Raw genomic sequence first — 23,787 nt, forward strand, 5'->3', positions numbered from 1 at the left:
ATTTTTTTGGGCTAAGGCAATTATGAGGATGGGTGGAAGTACCTTACAATGGAGATGTCTTTCATTACTTTGTTGGGGAAATACTTTTCTTTTAAATGATATTTACAGTTATATAGTTCGGGAAGTCGCACTTAATTTAAAAAAAATAGATAAATTTAGAATTCACATAACAAAAAATATTTTAATGGTAGATTCTACTTTTTTTTTTAAAAAATGGGTGTGTGATACTTGTATATATTAAAATTGTATGTAGCATTACTCTTTTATTTTAAGGGGTGTATGCTTCTAACTATCATTTTCAATTTGTCATCAAAATTGACTCTTGAGTATGGCTGTCAACCAAGTCGTATTGTGTTTGTCGGGTTAATTTTGAGTTAATACAAGCTGGATATAGTCTTAAAGTGTACAAGTCTTATGCATTCTATTTAAAAAGAATATGAGATCCACCATTTAGGGCTGTAACCGGTCCACTTTTGTATATTTTTCAGAACCAAATCAGTATACATAGGTTTTGAAAGTTTAAAAATTGATACTGGATCGATTCACTATTGAAAACAGAATTTTCGATTTTTCAATTTCGGTTCAGTCTGGTATGATTTTTTCGATTTTATGGATTATCTATGTTAGTAATAATATTATGTTTACATATAGTAAACTACTAGTCTATTTCTATTATAGTATAAATATATTATTTTATAATAATTAACACATATTAGTATAATATTGAATTTAATTATAGTCTATATAAATTCTAGACTTTTTATAAGAGTATATATGATCAAATGTGTAAATATTTATTTACAAAAAGAATATATATATTGTAATTTATTATGCCAAAAATGTATTTGTCATTGATAAATATATATTAAAAGTAAGTTTATATTAATAGTTTAATATTAATGTTTATGTTTAAGATTAAAATTTTATGTTATATTAAGTTTATATTATAAGATTAAAATTTAGATGTTATATCAAATGTTATATTAAAAATTATAAGATTAATTTTTATGTTATATCACATGTTATATTATTTTTACATTATAAGATTAAAAAACTTGAATAATAAAATTAGAATTTCATGTTATATGAATTAGCAATTTAACATATAATATATATATATATATAATATAATATAAAAAATTATAAAAATATATATACTGGTTCGATTCGGTTTAAACCAGTTTTCAAAATATGAAAATCGGTATCGCACCGGACCGCTTACCAGTCGTAATTGGATTTTCGATTTTTTTACACCCCTACCACCTTTAAAAAAATGATTTTTTTATATATGTCTTAAGTTTACCTACTTTTTTTTAAAATGAGTGTGCGTTACTTGCACACTCTAAAACTACAAATATAATTTCTCCTGATAAAAATAATGAAACGAGAAAATCATATTGATTTGAACTCAATATTATATTTTATGAATTGACGGGGTATGATTTGTTTAATCGATTTATGTATGAATTAATCTCAATTAAGAGTTGGATAACAACACATTAATACTAAGAAACATTTTTAACATGAGTGTTTTAAAAAAATTACACTTGTGGTGATTTCTCTTAACATTTGAATCACTCTAATTACTTAGGTTATTGGGTCAGTACTCGACGGACCCAAGTGACTCTTCTTTTTTGTTAATCAGATCACTCTTACAAATTAACTTGAGCTGAATTAACTTGAATCTGATTATGTATAACTCTAATTGTTAAAATGGAAAGCCCTTTTGGTGAACATACATCATTCAGTGATCACAAATGAGCTGTAACAATTATCTCAAAAATGTTCTCTTTTAGTATTAATTATGTTTATAGGGAGGTGAATGTTTTAGCGGATAATCATGCTAGATTTGGAGCTCCGAGCAACAAAGTTAGTTTTTCCTCAAATTTTAACCTTCCCAAACATATTGTTGGCCTTTTTCCTTTGGATTGTGTATGTATTCCTAGTTTCTAACATTCGTTTGTAATATTTTCTTTTTTAGTTTTTAATAATTTTTTATTATACTATTGTGAGGATTGCGCCAAACCAAGTGAAGAGATCCCATCCCTCTGGGAAAATACTGGCGACAAAAAGGTAGTTGGATGGGCATGGAATATGTGAGCAGTAAGTTGTAGAGAGCTCGGTAGATGTGGAACAGTCTCAGGCGATGAAGAATAGTTTGCTCGACACCAGACGAGTGAAGGGCATGTTGATTGTACAAAGACTAGCAATGGGAAAGGACAAACTCAATGGAGAGATGGGAGCTCTCTGAGATAACACGACAATGCTTAGAGGGCGGTGAGTGTAATACCCAAAGGCCCATGCTTCATCACAAACATCACATCTGGAGTAAGCTTGGGAAAATACGGACTATGGACCTATTGGCACATCGTCTGACCTCAGAGGTATGACCTAATGCAACGTGGGAGACCCTTACTAGGGGAAGGGATGTGGGATTGGACCTAACCCAGCTATAGGGACATGCATGCCTTATACAATCAATCATTCAGTCTCTACAATTCTTCACGTCCAGAGGACAAATGGATGGTTGAGATCAAATGTCTCTCATTCAAGCATAGTAGAAGTCAGGAGAATGTCATAATTGTGGCTGATAATCTTGTTGTACAAAAAGACATTAGGCAAGCATCAATCTCTCACTTTTGAGATCATAAAGGGTTTCACTTTCTTCTACTTTGAAACCTTCAAATAAACAAGGAGCTTACGGGCATCACCATTGAGAAAATAGCACCAGCACGACTTTAGTATTAGTAAATATTGTTCAGGTAGTTTAGCTCCAACATTTATACTGAAAATGTGAGGTAAATGTTCATGAGTATGTTCAGGATTTGCATATTCTGTATCTCACCTCTTTCTCACATAAGAAAGTGCATATTTTCTTCATTATGTTTATTGGATATCTTTACGTTGCAATTTGAGATGTTGTGGTCCTAAGTGTCGCGTCTTCTAAGTGTTCTAAAAATTATGGAACGGGTTGAAGAGTCTCCATGCCAGTTTAATGACACGTTACCAGGCTACGAGTTTCATACGGGTAGAGGGACTCCCTGTGATGATTGGGGTGTAACATAACATTTTTCTATTGATCTCATTTGATATCACAGGTAGTTAGAGGCATGCGTGGTGTCCTTTGTTATGTATTGATCGGGTAGAGTAATTCCCCGTATAGGATGAGTTGAGTGATCCCTCTCTAGTTCTGGTGAATGAGTTCAGGCGTTAGCTGGGTAGAGAGATTCCCTGTGTCGAATGGGTGGAGTGACTCCCTGTTGGTATCTATATGATGAGATCTTGTGATTTTATGCATTTTAATAAGATGGTGATTCATTGCCATGATAATGAATATGCATATATGTGATTTGCTCAAAAGGTGATTTCTCACTATACTTATATGCTTGTGTTTTGCTCAAAAATTGATTCCTCAATAGACAAAACTATGTGCGTTATCAACTTTATTTACATAAATTGATGCATGAAAATTCAAGTTCATTGTCATTCATTGTTATAGTACTGTCATGTGTTTTAACTTATGGAAATTTCTTAGAAAGCTCACTGTGGTGGTCCCATTTGTTGTTTTACTCAATAGAAGTATAGACTTTGATGCAGATTTAGCCCAAGAGTGTTATCACGAGTGACCAGCCTAGCTTGATGAGTAACTATGGAGGTCTGTCTCCGATTAGTGAATATTTGTATTATAAATGTTTATTTTAGTTAGGCGACAAACGCTTTATGGTTTGTTATGCCTGTAAGCGATGGATTGATGACGATGTAAAATATTGTTTGGGATGAAGTGATAGTGACTTATGTATATTACTATTAATGAAGGTTTTTATTTGTTTGTATCTCTAGTATATTTAGCATTAGTCTCTGACTAATCTCCATTCAGTTTCCGCTGCGATTTATTACGCCTAGAGTGTGCTTACCGTATGAACACACGCTTTTCCTATGGAACGATGGGGGCGTCGTTGATCGGCTAGCATCCTGGGCACCATGGCCCCTCGTCGGACAAGTTACTGATGGCCAAGGTCACCACTTCTATTGTAACCCCCTCACTTTCTTTATACAACCTCTAACCATTATCCAAAGGTTTATAGAAGCTGACTTGGTTTCATGGACTTGAAATTGTGCAATTGAAGGTCTGTTTGGAAATTAAACTGTTTTCAAATTATTATTCACTACTATTTACAAATTGTTTCACTACTATTTATAGATAATTTGTGATATTGTTAAAGATCATTTTTCAGATTATTTGTGAATAATAATGAAATAATTTATAAATAGTAATAAAATTATAGTGAATAGTAATAAAATATTTGTAAATAGTAATGAACTCTTTGTAAATAATAATGTAGTTTGAAAATAGTTTAATTTCTAAATAGATCTTGAGCATCCAAACAGAGCCCCATTCTTCCAATTTGGACAGAGAAGTGAGTTCACATCATATGTTATCTTTTTGATAATGAGCATTGTTATTGATCATCTCCACACCACACTTATTTTTATTTATTTAAATTTTTAATTTTTAATATTTTGATTTTATTTTTTTAAACTAGTTGATTTATTCTATTCATCTTTTATATAATACTAGCAAGGGCAAAGTGCGCTGCACGTATGCCCAGTTGATAAATATAAAAAAAAAATAAAAAAAGAACAAAATAGTAAATGAGAAGGTGAAAAAAGAAATTTAAACAAAAATTGAACAAAACATATAAAGTGAAGAAAGAAGTATAGACTTTACATACAATTTAGCGTCTTAATTATTTACGTATATAATTACAATAATGAGAAATTTAAGAAGAAGAGATTTTGAGTGTTTATGACGTAGTTTGATTTATAGGATGAACAACAAGTATGTTGAGTTTTTTCTAGCGCAGTTGTCCATGTTGATTCATTTTTGTGCGCAAGTACATAATCTATTCATTTTCTGAAACTGTAGTTGCAATATTTGCTAAATATGGTAGGTGCTCCTGTAATAATGAAAAAATATAAAGACATAATGCATTAAATATTCTACCTCGCCTGTTTATTCAAAAAGATCAACAGTTGTACAATTCAATATTTCTTTTCCTATCAATCCAAAGATAACAACTGCTATACATCCAATATCTTCCTTTACTTCTAAATAGACTCGTTAGCTAAAATTAATGAGAATATTAGTGATTGCGTAATTTTAACAATTATTATGTTATATTTATCTTGTAAGGAATGATTATTTAAAATGATGAGATTCTCATGTTTTTGCAATTATAGTGCAAAAATTTTTCATTGCAGTCATATCCAGTTGTTTTATTACAATTTGTACGGAACATGTAGTGGAACTTCAAGGTGAAAGAGATGTTGCTGATCTGGACTGTGGGAGGCCTTCAACGTCCCTTGAGATTGACTACTTGCATCGGTGGCTCACTGTGTATCTTAAATTATAGATGCGGGTCGTCCTGTGAGTTATCTCTTTTATATCAAAGCTCCACTCCCTCCTGAATGTTGCGTACTTTATTTATTTATTTACTTACAGAAGCAAATTTATCAATTATCACTATCTTGCTCACTGCTAAAAAAAAATTATCGCTATCATTCGAAAATTAGAGAATTCAATAAAGAAATGAATTGTTACTAATTTTTTTGTCCCTCCCTCTCTCTTCAATGTCTGCGTGCTGAAAAATTGGAAATAACATTTCATTATTTCTACAGACGTTAATCAGATATTTTAATATGTCAAATTTATTTTAGGATATTTATTGTATTATTTTGTATGATTTTTTATTTTTTGCAATAAATAATTGCTTAAAGTAGGTGGGATTATGCCATAGAAATGATAGTTCCTGAGAAGTAAGACAACCACGTAGAAATTTTTTTAAAAATAAATTTATAAATTTATATAATAAGTTAAATTTATTATTTAAAAATAAAAAAATAAACATTTATAAATTATTTGGAAATACTTTCCCTCAACTTCTTAAGATGTTATTTGAGTTAACTGTTTCGTCATTTGGTGGGATTATGTACTTCTATTGTATGAAATTATGAATCATCGAATACAATTAAAATATATCTATATTCTATTTTTCATTTTTTTTCTTTTATTTTTTTAAGAAAAAAAAACAAAATCATAATGGTTTCTAATATGCGTTGAAATGAATTAAGTGCAGGAAATAATTAATGTGGCCATGCATCGTTTAGGTTGAATCAAAATCAAAGTGAAGAATATAAGATTTGGAGCAGATATTTCTTCTTTTTAAAAAAATGAAAAAATAAAAAACGAAGATAATTCCAATAGCTCTAAGCCTTGGACTCACCATTTGATAAAATGGGAGAACCAAAAAAATGAATCCAATAAGGTAAGAGTAGTGGTACATCCCCGAGGGATGTAGCTCGAGAACCCACCGAGAAAGGTAGAAAAAAGTTTTTTAATTTTTTTAGTCATTTTTTTTATATTCTTAAATATTTTTTTGAAAATAAAAAAATTGACAATATTACTAAAAAATACTTATTTAATCACTATGTAAAAAAAAATAAAATGAATTGGAACACAAATTCGAGGCCCACATTCAGTGAGTTTAGCATTTTTCATAACGTAATAGATAGGGTGTAGTTTATCACTCGTCTGTAATATAATGTTTTTAAAATATAAAGAGATTATTTTCAATGTAACTTTTTTTTTTTTTATATATTTGATTCGTTATTTTGTATTTTGTTACATGAATTATGGAGAGGAAATATTTATCATTATAAACCTTTTAAATTAATTTCTCTCTTTTGTTATTGATTTTTTATTAAAAAATATAATATTTAAATAATATAAAGAAAAAATAGATAAACTGATATATAGTATATTGTAAAAATTAATAAATAAAATAAATAAATAAATTTTGATAATATATCTATAGAAAAAAAAATTCATTAAAATTGCAGATTTGATTATTTTATTTGATCTATTATTGACATTAGAAGAAGAGAAACCCGTGAGAGAGCGTGAGGTGGAGGAACACCCGTGAGAGAGTGAGATAGCGTGGGGGAGTTAGGTGGCTCGGCTGGACATGGGGGTAGCTAGGGGAGGTCTTCGGTGGGAGGAGAAGCTTCTAGTGGTGGTGCAATGGCAGTGGGAAAGGCTGACGACGGCGTAAGGGGAGAAACCCGTGGGTTTTGTGCGTGGCCTAGGGAGGAGCTACGGGCTCAAGGTCAAGGGGAGGAGGAAGGGGGAGGTCAGGGGAGACCCTTGGTGGTGCTCGGTGGAGCTGGAGGCTGACGATGGCGGCGCCATGGCCGTGCGAAGTGAGGAACCCGAGAGGAGAGAAGGGCTCGCATGGGGAAGAGGGACTGCCGTGAGGGGTTGGGTTTGGTGGGATGGTGCTCGTCGGCGTGAGGGAAAGCTGCCGTGATGGTCGGTGACGTCGCTAGTGCCTCACGGCGGCGCGAGATTGAGGAGGGCAAATCCGTGAGAGAGGGAAGCTATTTCGGATGTGGGAGAGAATGACTTGTGATGGATGGATCCGTGAGAGGTGGTTGCCAGTGGAAAGTGGAGCTCGTGCAGTGGTGGTTGGTGATGAGTAGCTGTGGCTGGAAGGAGCCGAGAGAAACACAATGGGAGAGTGGTTGTCGTTTAGGAGAGAGGGAATACACTGGATAGAATGAAAATTTGGGATTGAAACTGGGATAAAATGGAAAGAAAAAATATTAGATAAAAATACTGTTTATAACTCATTCGTACTTTATATTTAATTAGATATATTTAGTAAGAAAAACATAAAAAAAATAAAAATAATATGTAATATGAGAATGATTGGCAGAATTTTTTTTATTATAATTGATTCACATTTCTTCTTGCCGACAACGTAACGGACAGAGTAAACGGAGTACAGTCCACGGGGGAAAAGAAGACATCACGCACGTGGTGGCCCCACTTTTTGTACGCAGAAAATGTTCGTTTGGAAGCTTACGTCGCCCATTTTAATTTCCAAAAACCAAGCGACACGAAGACCCTTCACCGCCAACGTGTCACCACAGTCCCGCAGTGCAGTCCCATACACACAGTCACACTCCTTTATCTTCTTCTTCCTGATCTTATCGTATTCGTACGGGCGTTATTATTACTAATAGACCGTTGCCGTTAAATATTGAATTTACCTACTCTCTTTAATTACGCGCAAAGGCCAACGGGTCGAACGGACAGCTGAGACACGTCCATCCAAATCCCGACTCCCATATCGACGGCCAACATTCACTCCTCTCCTTTTTGTTTTTCTTTACCAAATCGACTCAATTGCAGATTCCTTTCCTTTAAGAAGAAGCTACCTTCCACTACTTCTGATTCATTACCACCTCACCGCCCCACTCTCGATCTCTGTAAACTCATGGATTCTCTAATTCACTTCCTTCTTTGTCTCTCCTTGCCAAATCCTCTTGTGTATATAATTCCATTCCTTTAAACATAAGCTTCGTTCAGCTGCTTGTGCTCTGCTTCACTACCACCGCCTGACACTCTGTGTCTGTGACTGTAACCTCATGGATTCTCTTCTTTTGCAATGTTGGGTTCTCTTCGTCTTCACAGCTGCGGTCACGCTTTGCGGTTTACTTGCACGGGCTGAGCTTCCAGGCTCCTGGGAGCTTCTGGTCGCAAATGCCGGCATAGCCTCCATGCACACGGCCGTCACCCGCTACAATACCGTCGTCCTCCTCGATCGTACTAACATCGGCCCATCCCGTAAGATGCTCCCCAGGGGCCACTGCCGGTACGATCGCACTGACGCATTTCTCAAGCGCGATTGCTACGCTCACTCTGTCGTTCTGGACCTGCAGACCAACAACATCCGGCCCTTGATGATCCTCACCGACACTTGGTGCTCCTCCGGCCAGTTTCTCCCGGATGGTACGCTGTTACAGACGGGTGGGGACATGGACGGGTTGAAAAAGATCCGAAAGTTCGAACCGTGCGAGGCACACCTGTTTTGCAACTGGGTTGAGCTTAAAGATGTGGAATTGGTGAATGGGCGGTGGTACGCTACGAACCAGATATTACCTGATGGTTCGGTGATTATTGTCGGTGGGAGGGCAACGAACACGATTGAGTATTACCCGCCGAGAAAAGGAGGCGCCGTCTTGTTTCCATTCCTTGCCGACGTCGAGGATACTCAGATGGACAATTTATACCCTTACGTTCATCTCCTCCCCAACGGTCGCCTTTTCATCTTCGCTAATAACAAAGCAGTATTGTACGATCATGAGGCTAACAAAGTTATTAGAGATTTTCCACCGTTGGCCGGTGGCCCACGAAACTACCCATCAGCTGGATCATCGGCGATGCTGGCACTCCAAGGGGACTACTCGACGGCCGTGATTGTCGTGTGCGGCGGGGCACAGTACGGTGCGTTTCTGGAGAAGAGTGCGGAAACCCCGGCCCACGGTAGCTGCGGCCGCATCGTAGCGACTGCATCGGACCCAGTTTGGGAAATGGAGGATATGCCATTCGGCAGGATAATGGGGGACATGGTTATGCTCCCCACTGGCGACGTCCTTATTATCAATGGAGCCCAGGCAGGGACCCAAGGGTTCGAGATGGCCTCCAACCCGTGTCTTTACCCGCTTCTTTATCGACCCGATCAACCCGTCGGGTTACGGTACATGACGTTGAACCCAGGAACCGTCCCCAGATTGTACCACTCCACCGCGAACCTGTTACCGGACGGGAGGATTTTAATAGCGGGAAGTAATCCTCACTACTTTTACAAATTCAAAGCCGAGTTCCCGACGGAGCTACGGATCGAAGCGTTTTCACCGGAGTACTTGTCGGCAGACCGTGCGAATATCCGACCTGAGATCCAGGGAATTCCTGAAAGGGTACGTTACGGAGAGGTCTTCGACGTCTCAGTATCGGTTCCGTTGCCGGTGGTGGGGATCGTGGAGGTCAATTTCGGAAGCGCGCCTTTTGCAACGCATTCATTTTCCCAAGGTCAAAGGCTAGTGAAATTAGCCGTTACAAACACCTTTCCTGACGGTAACGGTCGTTATAGAATCGGATGTACAGCGCCGCCAAATGGGATGGTTGCTCCGCCGGGTTATTACATGGCATTTGCTGTCAACCAGGGCGTGCCAAGTGTCGCTCGTTGGGTGCAACTGGTGGACTAATAAGTTTTTGAATCATTTTTAAATTAATTTTATGTAAAGAAATGGAACAGTTTAGCCTTTCTATGTTTTTCTCAGCAAATTTTAATTGTTTTCTAATAACTGTAAGAAAGAAATGGATCCCATTATTTAAAATGGGTTTGGCCTTACCATATTCTATAACTACGACTTTTTACATATTTATTGACATGTTAGAATATTTGCATTTTGATTCTTGAATTTTTATTTTTATTTTTATTTAATTTTTTATGACTAACGTTGATAAGCTGCATGTATAATAAGAAAATGATTTGTAAAAATTTAGAATTTATATGAAAAAATTTATTTATTTTTTAATATAGATTGTATTTGAATATTGAACTGAGTTGAATTGAGATGATAAAATATTATTATTATTTTAAAATTTGAAAAAATTATAATAATGAGTTGAGAGAAATTTAAGAATCAAACAACCCCTCTCACATTTTTTAAATGAATGACACATTACCTACGTATTTTAAAACTATATTTATCATAATTCATTTATGTAAGAGCTGCTAGAGCCATCAAAGAAAGTTGAAATCGGATTTCTACCGACGGTGTAAAACTTTATTTTTTTTAAAAGAATTTTAAAAAAAATAAAGAACAAAAAATAAAAAATAAATACTAAAATATAAACAACTACATAAATCCTAAAAAAAAAGTGAAAATGTCGGTAGGGTAAGAAGCATTTTCAGTCTTAAAAAGCATACCTCATTGCATTATTAGGGTAAAAGGAGAACTTCAAAAATGGAATCCAGCCTGGAGAATTTATTGGTCCATTGGTGAGAGAGGGAGGCAGCAAAAAGGAACACCCTTTTGTGGACCTGATTGCTAAAGTTCACTTTTGCCTTCTCAGATTCAAAGCAAGTAGGCTTCTGCTTTCTTTCTTTTTAAGCAAATGGAAAGACACTATTAATGGGTTCTCTGTCTTCAGGGACCCCTATGTCGCTTTTGAGGCTAACGAAGAATTAATTTCGTTGAAACTTGAAACCTTATGAATATATATATATATATATAAAAGACTACAGTCAAAATATTAGATATATTTTATAATAAAAATAATTTTATAATCGAACGTATCACGTCAAGTCAGTTTCTCATTTTATTTTTACAGAATCTCTAAAATATTTTTCTCTAAATTATAAGGATAGGAATAAATACTCAATAAATAGGCACATACACTTACAAATAAAGCATCTATTGTAATTTTTTTTTTTTAACAGTTCTAAACTATTTTAATTCTGCAACGACAAAAAACTGAGATAGTGGGATATGGAAGTGGTTCTTTATAGCATGTGAACAGAAATTTGACTTTACAAAAGCAAAATATGAACTTTAACACGTGCTTAGATAAAACTTCAATCAGAATTTTCATTTCTTAGTTTGATCATTTCATGATTCACTTGTTACTAAAGCAACACTACTACTGATCCTTAAAGATACAAACCGACGAACAACATCTGGCATTTATCATCACTTATAACCTTAAGCCTAAACCATACCATCATTGTCACCCTCATTGCAGTCTGCAACAACCACCCTCTGCACATTTTTGTAAGAATATGTTCGAGCCAAGAACACATAAAACAACATGTTCACAGCAGAAATGCCAGCCAATAGCCAATAGAATTTGTCCAGGCGGCTGCTGTTCAAATCTTTACCAAACCAGCCAGGCCCACCCTTCCTGGTTATGTGGCCAACAACTGTCATCAACCAACTGCTAACGAAGTTTGCAGCTCCTATTACACTAAGGTAAAATGCAATGCCTAAACTTCTCATAGAATCTGGAACCTGTTCATAAAAGTACTCCTGCAATCCCACCAGAGCGAATCCATCTCCAACGCCAAGGATTAAAAGTTGTGGAGCCAACCAAAGAACACTCATTGAAAGTGAACTCTTTTTGGGATCATTCTCCACTACACCTAATCTTTTCGCCTCAACTAAGGCTGCAATTACCATTACAACTGCTGAGAATAGCATTCCAATACCAATCCTCTGTAGGATACTGATCCCTCGTTCATTTCCTGTTGCCTTTCTTAGTAAAGGAACCAGGATTTTCTCGTAAACGGTCACAGAGATTATCATTCCTATGGCAGCAATACCGTAGATGGAGGCCGGGGAATCTCAAAACCATTTGCAATCTTTCGGTCCAAAGTAACACCTTGTTTGATGAAGAATGTGGCGCCTTGTGCTATACAAAGTCCAAATGGCATGGTAGCAAGCCATATGGGGATCATGTTCAGAAGAAGCTTCAACTCCTCGACCTTCGTCACAGTTGCGAGTCTCCAAGGGCTTTGCTTCTCGGCCGCATTGTCTTTGTCTTCAAGAACAGCTGCTTTGTCAAGAAATCTGAAGTGCAATAGCGGAAAACCATCAATATTATAATGTCTGATAAGGATAATTAATTTGTATTGAAGTGAAATTGAATTGAGGGGTACTTCATGAGATGCCTACTTGAGTTTCTTTGTGTGGCACAGAAACCTCCCTTGAGTTTTCTCTATCTTGGGAATTTCGTACAATTGAGCAGGACTGGAAGGGTAAGGAAGATTTCTCTTGCGAATGGCTGCGACAAGAACTTGAAACAATGGCGTCAAGGGGCTACCTGTGGCTGCTCTGTAACGGTAATATGGTCTTCCTATAGTGAAGATAGCAAGTGTAACTGCCATAACTGCTGTGAGAATAATATAAGAAGCACCCCAGTTCACATGGTCCTGCACATAGACAATCACAGTCACACCAAGTAGAACTCCAGCACAAAGGGCAAAGTTCCACCAGTTGAAATAGGTCATCTTCTGCTTTCTTTCTTCATCATGATCATCATCAAACTGGTCTGCTCCTAAGCTCTCCAAAGAGGGTTTATGTCCTCCAGTTCCTATGGAGATCAAGTAAATGGAAAGGAAAAAAACCACCTCGTGGACCTTCCTGGGTTCGGTGCATATATCAGTCTCGCAAGCCTTTAAGGCTGGTATGAACCAGGACAACGTAAGGAGAATCAAACCCTGCATGTCAATTTAAGATCATCTTATACATGTCAATATATCTTAAACTAATACAAAATAATTTTGATTAATCAGATATATATTTCCAAAGGGAATTACCAGAAGGTAGATGATGGTTGACACAAGCACTGTAGAGAATCTGCCTAAGTAAGCATCAGCTATGAATCCTCCCAACAGTGGCATCAGAGTGGTAACACCGGACCAGTAATTCACGCTCTTGACTGCTGTCTGAAGATCTTGATGAAGTACCTTGCTTAGGTAAAGGATTAAGCTGGTTGCAATTCCAAAGTAACTTAACCTCTCACTGAACTCGATTGCTGCCCAGTGATCAAACACAACCACAAAATTTAGTTAAAATTAAGAGCTTTCTTTTCCCCTAGCTTGGCATGAATAGATCAAGAGAGAAAAAGTACTACTTTACAGTTACTACGTGTTTTACAATTTACATCATCATCTGCATGCCCTCAAAACTGTTGCCTAATTAGATCATCTTCCAACTTCTGTTTACCGTCAAATAGCATATGATTAATTAATTCCTTTAACATGAGTTAATCTTAAAGTGGTAGAACCAGGGCCGATCTACACCATTTTTCTGAGTCACGATAGATCATGAAATGAATTATCGTAATTTTATGTTGCTCATGTGGACATGATGACGATGAAGCTGTCCATTAATACTTTGATATTGAATGAACAGAAAAGTAGAAACAAGATGGAAGTTGAGGCAGGCTGGCTAAAGGTGACTTGATGTACAGAATAAGAGCTAGCTAGCTAGTTGTCCGCAGAAATAGTACAAAGTCGATTTTCATGGTACACCCCTAGCTAGCTGCGGACCAATATAAATGCATGCATGAATAGAGCTGCTGAGTAGAAATTTTCCAAAATTTGTAATCTATCCCCCCTTCATAAAGAAATTGACATAAATACCCTTGTTATAAATTACAAAGCTCTAAAACTGGGGAAAACAAAAAAAGCTTCAAAATAAAAGTAAAAAAAAATTAATATTAAATATAAGAAAACTTCAAAAAAAATAATTCAAAAATAAAAAAAGTATTTTATTTTTGAAAAGTCAACAAAGATATCAGAGGAGGAGGAGACAGTTTGTGAGCAGGCCGGTTTAAGGGGGAGAGAGCTGGCTGAAGGGACACCTCAAGTGAGAGGCTGTTGAAATGGTGCATGGAAGAGACTTTTTCTATTAGTTCAAATAAAAAGATGGAATAAAAAAAGAAAAAAAAAGAGAAGAAAAGGGAATTAGAAGCTGAAGCAGCAACTCATGTAGTCCTTACATATATATAAAGAATATTAAGTACTATAGGTTCATGTTTAAATATATGAAGAACGGTGTATATATAAAGCAAATTATATTCTTCAAACCATGAAAGAAAAAGAGGGTTTTGAAGAAGCGGATCATATGGATGCTCATATCTCTAAAACACATATCCTAGTACCCATGTGCTTCAAGAACTATTCTGGGCCATTCATCAAAATAAAATTAAAAAAAATTATAATTTTGTGACAGTGACTTGAATAATGCATATGTAACTGCAACGTTTAACGCGCTATAAGAAAAATAAATATTTGTGAAGGATTATTTGTAATAATAATGACTATGTACGATAAAAATAAACTTATTTTAATAGAAAATAATTATTTTTATTAAAAATAACTTATCACAAATAAACAGTTTTAACAGTTTTATTGTAAATACTGCTATTTGGAAAATTTTTCAGTGGGGGAGTTGCCTTTTTTGATTCCAAACACTTTTTGATGGGCGGTGATTCTATTGAACTACTCTTATTTGAGGTCATTTTTATGATCTGAACGTATTTTCTCTGGCCCACATGATGGCAAATCATGCAATTTGATATTTTTTTCCCCCCTTTCAGAATTGACTAATCGGCGTAGTTATTACGCCTACTTACATGCAATAGCCGCAGGTTGTTCTCCAGAAACAAAAGAAAAGATCAAGAACGTAGTAGTAGTAGTATACGATCGAAGTTAATCTTGAATCATTGCAGCCGAAAAAAGAGGAAGAGATCAATACATCAGCATGGCTGCAAGCTGCTGGTATGTATACGTATGTCTTTTGGCACTAGATTAATGTGGTTTCTGACTCATGCACTAACATGCTCCAGAAACGGAATTTGGGTCCTAGATTTATACCGGAGATCAAGAAAAATATGTTTATAAGATTAGATATGGATAAGTATATATATATATATATATATATATATTTATGTATATGTATATATATATTTATGTATATGTATGTATACCATTAATTGGGCCAAAAAAAGAAAAGAAAAAGAACTAACATATGCAAATAATTTAGAGCGTCCACTACAATTTTTTATTTTTAATTTCTTTCCTTCCTGTAGTTGAACCAGCTTCTGAATAATTAGGAGGAGGTTCTAGCTAGTAAGTTGAAACTCCGGTTGCCAATGAGATGAGGGAAAATGAGAGAAAAAATTAGAAGGAATTTTCCTACCCCCACTTTCCTGGCAACCAAGCAAGCGATCGAAGCATAAAGAAACAAGAAGTTTCTGAATAATATCACTAGCAGTCGTAGCTAGGAGCTCATGTATTCTGTCATGCATATTAATTAATTATTTGCAGTATTCCTTACCAATAATAAATCTGGAGGCCTTCCAGACACCAGTTTTGGCACGAACAGGAACTCTTCCTTTAAGATCCACAGAAGAGTCATGAACCCATTTCTCCTGGTCAGCCTGATCTTTTGGTACTTCTGCTACCTTTCTCTGCTCCATTAATTTACTCCCTTAGAAAACAGTAGGATCGATGATGATGATCAGTTCCTTACTAGAAAAAGGCAAGCAAGCTAGAATTAGAAAGAAAGGCTGTTATGATTCATGTAGCAAAGAGGATGTGTGTGGGAGAGAGAATGATTTTGGTGATGAAAGAGCTCGGCTTTCGGCTTCTTATATAGAGGAGTTAGCTAGGGTTAGCTTTCTTTTCCTCCACTGAGTTTGGGTTTCTGACATTCTACCATCGATCATGTAGCTAGAGGGGTCAGAGAGGAATGTTTTAGGCTAAGAAATAGGAAATCTTTTTTCGTAGCAATAATTGCTAGGACGGAAAGTAAAAAAACAAAAGGGGCACTAATAATTAGAACGTCAAACGTTAGCCTCTAGATTAAATTAAACATATGTATGCCAATATGAGTATCTTCCTTACATGATGTGGAACATACGTACGTAAAAGGAGCTATGCCTACTAAGCCTACCATCCCTAGCTACTAACTCCCCGTGTCCACACAATTTACATTTCAAATGAGATGAGATGAAATTAGATATTTTGTTAAAAATTAAATAAAATATTGTTATAATATTATTTTTTATATTAATATCATTTTTGTTTTATAATTTAAAAAAGTTGAATTGTTTAATATATTTTGTGTAGGAGTTTAGAAAAGTTATAATAATTATATGTAATGAGATGAGATAATTTAGTTTTGTGTGACCAAACCAGCATTTAGAATTAGAGAAATGATTTATACAATTATATATATGGTATGTGAGAATCATGCACTACTCTTTTTTAAATAATAAATAAATTTGGAATCATATAAAAAATTCACTTTTTAATGATGATTCCGTTGTTTTTCAAAAGAAGTATGCGGAAGTTATACACTCTTAGACTTAGACTGTATCTAACATTATTATTAGAGTTAACAAAGATTGCTGATACTCTGTATAGCTTTAATTAGATAACTAGTTATAGTTACTTAATTCAGCAGTATTTGGTTGAAAGTAGTCATGAGTAGTACTACCTGTTTGTTATGGTGTTTAAATGAGAGGGCAAGAAATGCTGTTTAGACTCAACAAATACATTTTTTTGTAATTTAGTTTTTTTTGGTAGATTTTATAAAAGTACTTTTAGTATTTAAAAAATTAGCTACAAGTGTGCTTTTTAACAAAGCTTCAACTTGATAATTTAGAAAATATACAACAACAACTTACGTGATTGTGATTTTCACTTTAATAAGATATGTATGTTGAATGGACAAAAGTAAGAGAAGATGTGATTTGAAAAACAAACTTCAAATGTCCACGAATAATATATTTTGTAATCTAAAACAACCTTAAATATCCCTTTTTGTTATTTTATATCTCTGTAAGTACTTTCTTCTTTGTAACCAAACAAATGTAACAACTTTAAAATTAATTTAAACATATGTTTATTGAATAGTAAATATTGCAATGAAAAAAACCGTTACAAAAAGTCTATATCTTGTTGCAAAAAAGTATTTGCAATTATCTTGTTACAAAAACTCTCGCAAATACCGCAATGGGAAAAGTATATCCTGGCGATGGGTTTTTCATTGCAAATAACCACTTTTAGCCACGAAATTTCATCATTGCAAATATGTTTATTTATAATAAAATGTACATTCGTTACATATATGTACTCAATGTCTATTTGCAATGGAATATACTCGTTAAAAATGTCTATTTGTAACAAAATGTCTATTTACAAATAACATATTTGCAACGAAATTTATTCATTGCAAATATGTAAATGTACAAATATGTCTATTTACAAAAAAATATTTTCGTTGCAAATAGTTATTTGTGTTGAATGTATCTCACTACAAATAATCTTACATATGACAAAGAAAATACAATATCTATCACACATTAGGGATAGGGTTCATCATCCATTCAAACCGATTCATGTGTTACAATAATTAAAAATGAATCCAAAATAGACAATATGCAACCCCTACCAAGCATGATGAAAAATTACTTATGCTACCTTCAAACCACATCCAAACATATATTTATATAAGAGACTCCCGTTGAACCATCACACTACAATCATCAACATATATACATTGTTTTCCAAACTTTAATAGTCGTTTCAATACATGATACACTTAACTACATAGCATCAATTCAAAATTTCCTCTAAACGCTTCCATATACGTAATTCAATTAATAAAACATAATACGATTTTTTAAGAGTATCCTTATACAATTTTTATGCTACTTAATAGCATTTATATATCTTCAAAATATCACAATCTTACAACTATAATCATACACACCTCACACAAACATTAAAAAACAAAGAAATATCACTTTAACCACAATATGTTCACATTCTTGGACCTCATGGTCCTCATATAAATGATAATTCATAAGCCATCATTTTTAAGTAAAAATTTACCCAACTCGTCAACTAAATCAATATACACACATCAATTAAGTCCATTATTCACTTAAACTCAATATACAACAACCAACATAACCACTTGGTTTCACAAATTCTCAACCCAATACAATCATCATACTTCACGATTTTCCAAGCTCCACAATCCCAACACTTCACATGGCATTTGACCACTTCACAAACTACACAATCATCCCATCACTTCACACAATGTATGACCACATCCCAACTACACAAGCATCCCATCCCATCACTTCACACAACACACGACCACATCACAACTGCACATTAATCCCATCACTTCAAATAACGCACGACCTTATCACAACTACACATTAATCCTGTCACTTCTAAGTTTATCACAATAAACACATTCAATTTATACATAAAATATCTCCATATATTTGGACACAACTCCAGTTAATCAAGTAAGGAGATTAATCTAAGAGATAAAGAATTAGGGGTGATAACAAAATTGAAGGGCTAAGCCGTGGCGGACAAAGGATAGGACAATGTGCTATATGAATGGGTGTTGCTTGGTTGATCTTCAATGCACGAGTGGGAGGGTGGAGGTCCTTAGCCTACCATGGTTGTAGGCACTGATAAAGGGCCGGGCTCACGGCCGAGGGGAGCTTACAATGGCTTGTGGTGATCTGGGGGTGAGGGAGGTGCTGTCATGTAGTGGGTCACGATTGCATCAACGTGAGTGCTATACGATGCAAAACCTTGAGACTTGGGTTGTTGTGTGTGGCTCTCGGCTTCTGGTGGCGTGATTCTTGGGTTGCTGACCTTGACTTTTAGAACCCATGGAAATTGAGAGACATTAGAGGGGGAAACAGAGAGACATTAGAGGGGGAAACAGAGAGAAAGGTGGTCAGAGAGACAGATGGATAGGGAAGAGCTTATCGGCCTGAGGCGGTGCAGCCTGTGATGGCACTGGAAAATCACGAGGGTTGCGGCTTAAAGAAGAAGAAGGAGAGAGAGAGAGAGAGAGAGAGAGAGAGAGAGAGAGAGAGAGAGACGTTCGACGTAGATGGGGGGGAGGCACGGCTAGGGTTTCTGACAAGTGGTGCTTTAGAGGGCGACTATTGAGCACGGTGGCTTAGGGGTGGGCAGCGGGGCCCCGCCCCCGCTGCCCCGCCCGGCTTCCGCCCCGCCTCCGCATGGGCGGGCTGGCTAACCCGCTCCGCCCATGCGAGGGCGGGGTCCCCCGCCCCGCATAGAGAGGGTATAGCGAGGGCAGGGGGCGGGATGACCCCAGCGGGGCCCCGCCCCGCCCCCGCCCCACATTAAAAAAAAAATTTTATTTATATATATTAAATAAATATATTGTATATAGATATACACAATTTATAAAAGACTTAAAATTATATTCAAGTCATTGGATTGTTTTGGCCTCCTAGGCCAATCTTTATATAGGAGGCCAAGGCAATACAATAGTCATCCTTAAGCAATGTGGGACTTAGTAGTAAGTCCCACATTGCTTAAGGATGACTATTGTATTGCCTTGGCCTCCTATATAAAGATTGGCCTAGGAGGCCAAATCAATCCAAAATCTAGCTCTAATGAGTTTAAATTTTTTTATATTTATAAATTTTAATTTATTATTTAAAATATATTATAATTTTGGTCTAAAAAAATATTTTTAGACCAAAAAAATTTTTTTTTAACATAATGGCGGGGGGTCTGGCGGATGGGGGTTTTTCCCCCGCCCCCCAGCACCGGAGCGGGGGGGAAATCCCCAACCCCGCATGGTGCGGGGCGGGGTGCGGGGAAGGGCACCCCCCGCCCCGCACCATGCGGGTAGCAGGCCTACGGTGGCTGGTGGTGGCATTGCTGCTACACAGAGGAGCTGAAGAGGCGGTAGATCCAAACCACAAACAGAGAGAGAGAGAGAAAGAGAGAGAGAGAGGCTTACCGGCGTGGAACCATGGTTGGATCTCGAGGGGACGACAGGGGTTTGGCATTAGGTTAAGCAGTGGCAACTCATGAAGAAAGAGAGAGTACAGATTTGGGAGAACAGGGAAGCTGAGAGAAAAGGGAGGGAAAAAATAACTGTTGCTAATGCTATAAGAGTTCGAGTGCACCAAATGGATTCTTGTACGGTGATCAATGCAGACAAGATTATGTTTATGAATAGAAACACAATCCCAACGAATTATAATCCCATTGCAACTACTTAATATACATTTACTTTTTGCAACGGGCAATAATTCATGTTTCTACTCATCAATTGCAACAAATGTATTTTCATTGAACTGATAGAAATAGTTTTTTGCAATGAAATAAAGATAATCGTTGCAAATACTTAGAAAAAATTTGCTTCGCAATGAAATAAAATTTTCGTTGCAAATACATAGGAAAACTTGTTATTTGCAATGAATTGATCAAGTTTTCAATGCAAACAGAAAAACTTATTATTTGCAACGAAATGAAGAGAATCTATTTGCAGTAAAATAAAGTTTTCGATGTAAATATAGAGGAAAGACTTTGTTATTTGCAATGAAATAAAGTTTTCGTTGCAAATAGATAGGAAAAATTGTTATTTGCAACCAAATGAAGAAAACCGTAGCAAATACTACACCAACGAAAACTTGTTGTTTGCAAGGAAATGAAGGGAACCGTTGCAAATACTACACACCTAATTTTTATTTGATATATGTAGTACTATTTGCAATGAATTTTATTCGTTGCAAATGTGTTTTCCAATTTTATTCGGCCATCTTCGTTGCAATTGTTAAAAAGATAGTTGGAAATAATATTTTAGTGTTTTCCAATCCACTGTTGATGGTTAATACCTATGAGAATTTGCCGTTGCAAAATTTTTTGTTGCAAATGCAACTATTTTCAATATTGAAACATTTATAGTCGTTGCAAAAAATACATTATTATAAAAAGAGAAATTTTGTTTGCAGTCCCCACTTAGGGACTGTGCAGATTCTTTATTAAATGAAAAAAAAAATCATTTTATGAGAAATTTTTGTAATTTTAAAAAATTTTAAAGATAATTATCTAAACTTGCATTCCAATCCCCAAATAGGAATTGTACGTAACATTGCTCTTACAAAAATAACGTTGGTTGCAAAAAGTTATTTATGTTGTAGTCTTAATTCTCACTTCCCTCGATCTCTTTATTTTTCTTTTCTTCCATGTAGGAATTAGGAAATCATGTCTCAATTTAGTGCCTTCTGGGCACTTAATACAGTCTCCACACACTACTTTTCCACCGAACTTCCCAATCCTTGATTTTCAAGATGACTTTTGAATCGCCATCATCAACCTAGCATGTGGGGGCTTACGTACCAGTACCAGACCAAATCTTCAAGATCGACTCCACAGTACACCTATCCCACCAACGCATCTGTCCCTTAATTAGCTATGTTATATTTTTTATTTTTCTCGAACGAAGGCATGGACCATGTAATTAAAGGAAGAAACTCTTCAACAAAAGGATCAAAATAGTGCAAAGTTTGCTTCTCTCTCATTTTTCTTTTTTTTTTTTTTTTTTCTGTTATCTTCTCCATTTCTAAAGCCTTTTGTACATGGATTATCACTATGGAATTAATGTAACAGTGATCTCTGTTTCACATATATAATTGGATTTGGGAATACTTTCAACTTTTGCATATTTGGACCAGGATTCTAATTTTTGTACGTATAATGTTCAAAATAGGAAGATTAGGAAATCATTTTTCTCCCACCAAGCAAAGAAAATGGATGTGGATAGGATATAGATCAGGTGATCATGGTGCGGAGCTAACTTGATTAAACAGGCCGTTCACGCCTCACAGTGCTGTTAGAGGGTACGTATCATTAATACAGGCCATGGAGATAGTGTTTTTGTACATGCACTTTCAAACGGATGATGGATTTTAAGTGGAAGCTGAGAGAGAGCTCTTGACATCTGAAACGATATATATATATGGTACTACCATAATATATTTCTCATATTTGGGTCAGTACAGATTTTGGATGATTTGGGATACTCTCTTATCCGACCATAACTTTTGGTGAAAGAGATAGTTTTGATATTATCCGTAATGATGGTTCTGATCATGATCATTTTGCTTTCTGATATGGATTTCATGTGCATATTTTTTGATCACTTCCATATCACATGAGTTAGCTAGCTAGGGTATTGCCTCCAAGATATTAATGGCGTCCAGTCTTATAGGTAACCATAACAGCGACTTTGACTTTCCCTTTCCCAACATGAGTACTACTACTACTACTGGAATATTAATCGATCTGCATGTTGAGTGCTTGCTTTTGAGAGTCCAAAAAGAAGGAGCTCAAGTGATACGACTGAAAAGAACTGTTATCATTGCATGACAAATGAGTAAATAATTAGCTAGGTTATATTCTGCGTTTTGAATCCACTTTTATTCACACACTGCACGTACGTTAATTTGGAGTTAATTCGTGGATTCCACGTCCTACGAAGATTAAGACAGATCAAGCTGCAGGATTTGGCTAGTGAAGGTGGTCACCTCTTCTGATCCTTCGAAAAAGAAAAACAAAAAAAAGTAAAGCCACTTTTTGTTGCATGTGTTGGCTTTCCTAACCGCGGCCTGCAGTTCAAATCTAGAATAAACTTGAACAATGTATACTTTTATTTTCCCTGTAATTTTATCCCCAGCTTTTGCTTGGATTTGCGTCAAGAAGAATGAATATTCTAGAGATGAATACGAAAATATTTATTTAATAATATATTCCAAATGTAATAATGCCAAGAAAATTATAAGTATAGCACAAGCTAGCTAATTAGTAGCTGATATCATTACAATTTGTAATTAATGGGCCATTATCACCTAATTAAATATATAAACAAGTTACCCAACTAATGAATATAATACTCACGTACTGATTATAATCTCTTTTGAACCAAGAACATATACTGTTCGACCCCTAATTATTCCAACACGCTATGGTACTGATTCATCTTGACCAAGCACAGACATATATATATATATATATATATATATCCATCCAGTGGAAATTAATGGTGTTATTTGTGCCTACAGAGACCTCATCAGAAATCATGGCTAGCTAGTGGTATATATTAGATTAGGATAGCTTTTAAGATAATTATATAGGTGATGAAATTAAAGAAACCCTTTTGAAGAATGACTTGAGTAATAGAGCCTGCCATATTTCATAAAATAATGACAAAGTGGAAGGAAACAGCATGATTAAGTAGTAGTAGTTTTTCTTCTCTCATGTTCCAATGGATACGATGAGTGTAAACTTGAAAATGAGAATGTTCACAAAATGTTGTGGGGCCTTGAGAATTATAGATAGATCATATTGATCAAATCTCCAATCAAACTCAGCCACAAATGTAGGCAATTTTAAATTATATATGGGTAAGGTCAACTGTAGTATCTCATGACATATATATATATATATATATATATATATATATATATATATATATATAGTGATCAACATGAGATTTCAGTGGCTG

General features: G+C 35.5%; 2 protein-coding genes and 1 long non-coding RNA gene across 3 annotated transcripts; 2 read left to right on the plus strand and 1 right to left on the minus strand.

Moving 5' to 3' along the window:
- Positions 1-7,947: 7,947 nt before the first annotated feature.
- LOC121267897 (aldehyde oxidase GLOX-like) lies at positions 7,948-10,174 on the plus strand. The gene has a single exon (XM_041172004.1). It carries the CDS (start codon positions 8,491-8,493, stop codon positions 10,108-10,110), a length of 1,620 nt encoding a protein of 539 aa, XP_041027938.1. The 5' UTR covers positions 7,948-8,490; the 3' UTR covers positions 10,111-10,174.
- Positions 10,175-11,394: 1,220 nt separating this feature from the next.
- On the minus strand, positions 11,395-16,158 carry LOC121268100 (protein NRT1/ PTR FAMILY 5.6-like). Its single transcript, XM_041172231.1, is given in 5 exon segments — positions 11,395-12,248; positions 12,251-12,477; positions 12,583-13,127; positions 13,227-13,444; positions 15,754-16,158. Coding segments are annotated over 5 exon segments (1,761 nt in total). The 5' UTR covers positions 15,896-16,158; the 3' UTR covers positions 11,395-11,619.
- On the plus strand, positions 12,972-13,598 carry LOC121268101. The gene is made up of 2 exons (XR_005941113.1): positions 12,972-13,110; positions 13,203-13,598. It is a non-coding gene; the product is annotated as an uncharacterized LOC121268101 (long non-coding RNA).
- Positions 16,159-23,787: the final 7,629 nt, after the last annotated feature.

Source organism: Juglans microcarpa x Juglans regia, chromosome 5S (genome assembly GCF_004785595.1).
Source record: "Juglans microcarpa x Juglans regia isolate MS1-56 chromosome 5S, Jm3101_v1.0, whole genome shotgun sequence".
Lineage (NCBI taxonomy): Eukaryota > Viridiplantae > Streptophyta > Magnoliopsida > Fagales > Juglandaceae > Juglans > Juglans microcarpa x Juglans regia.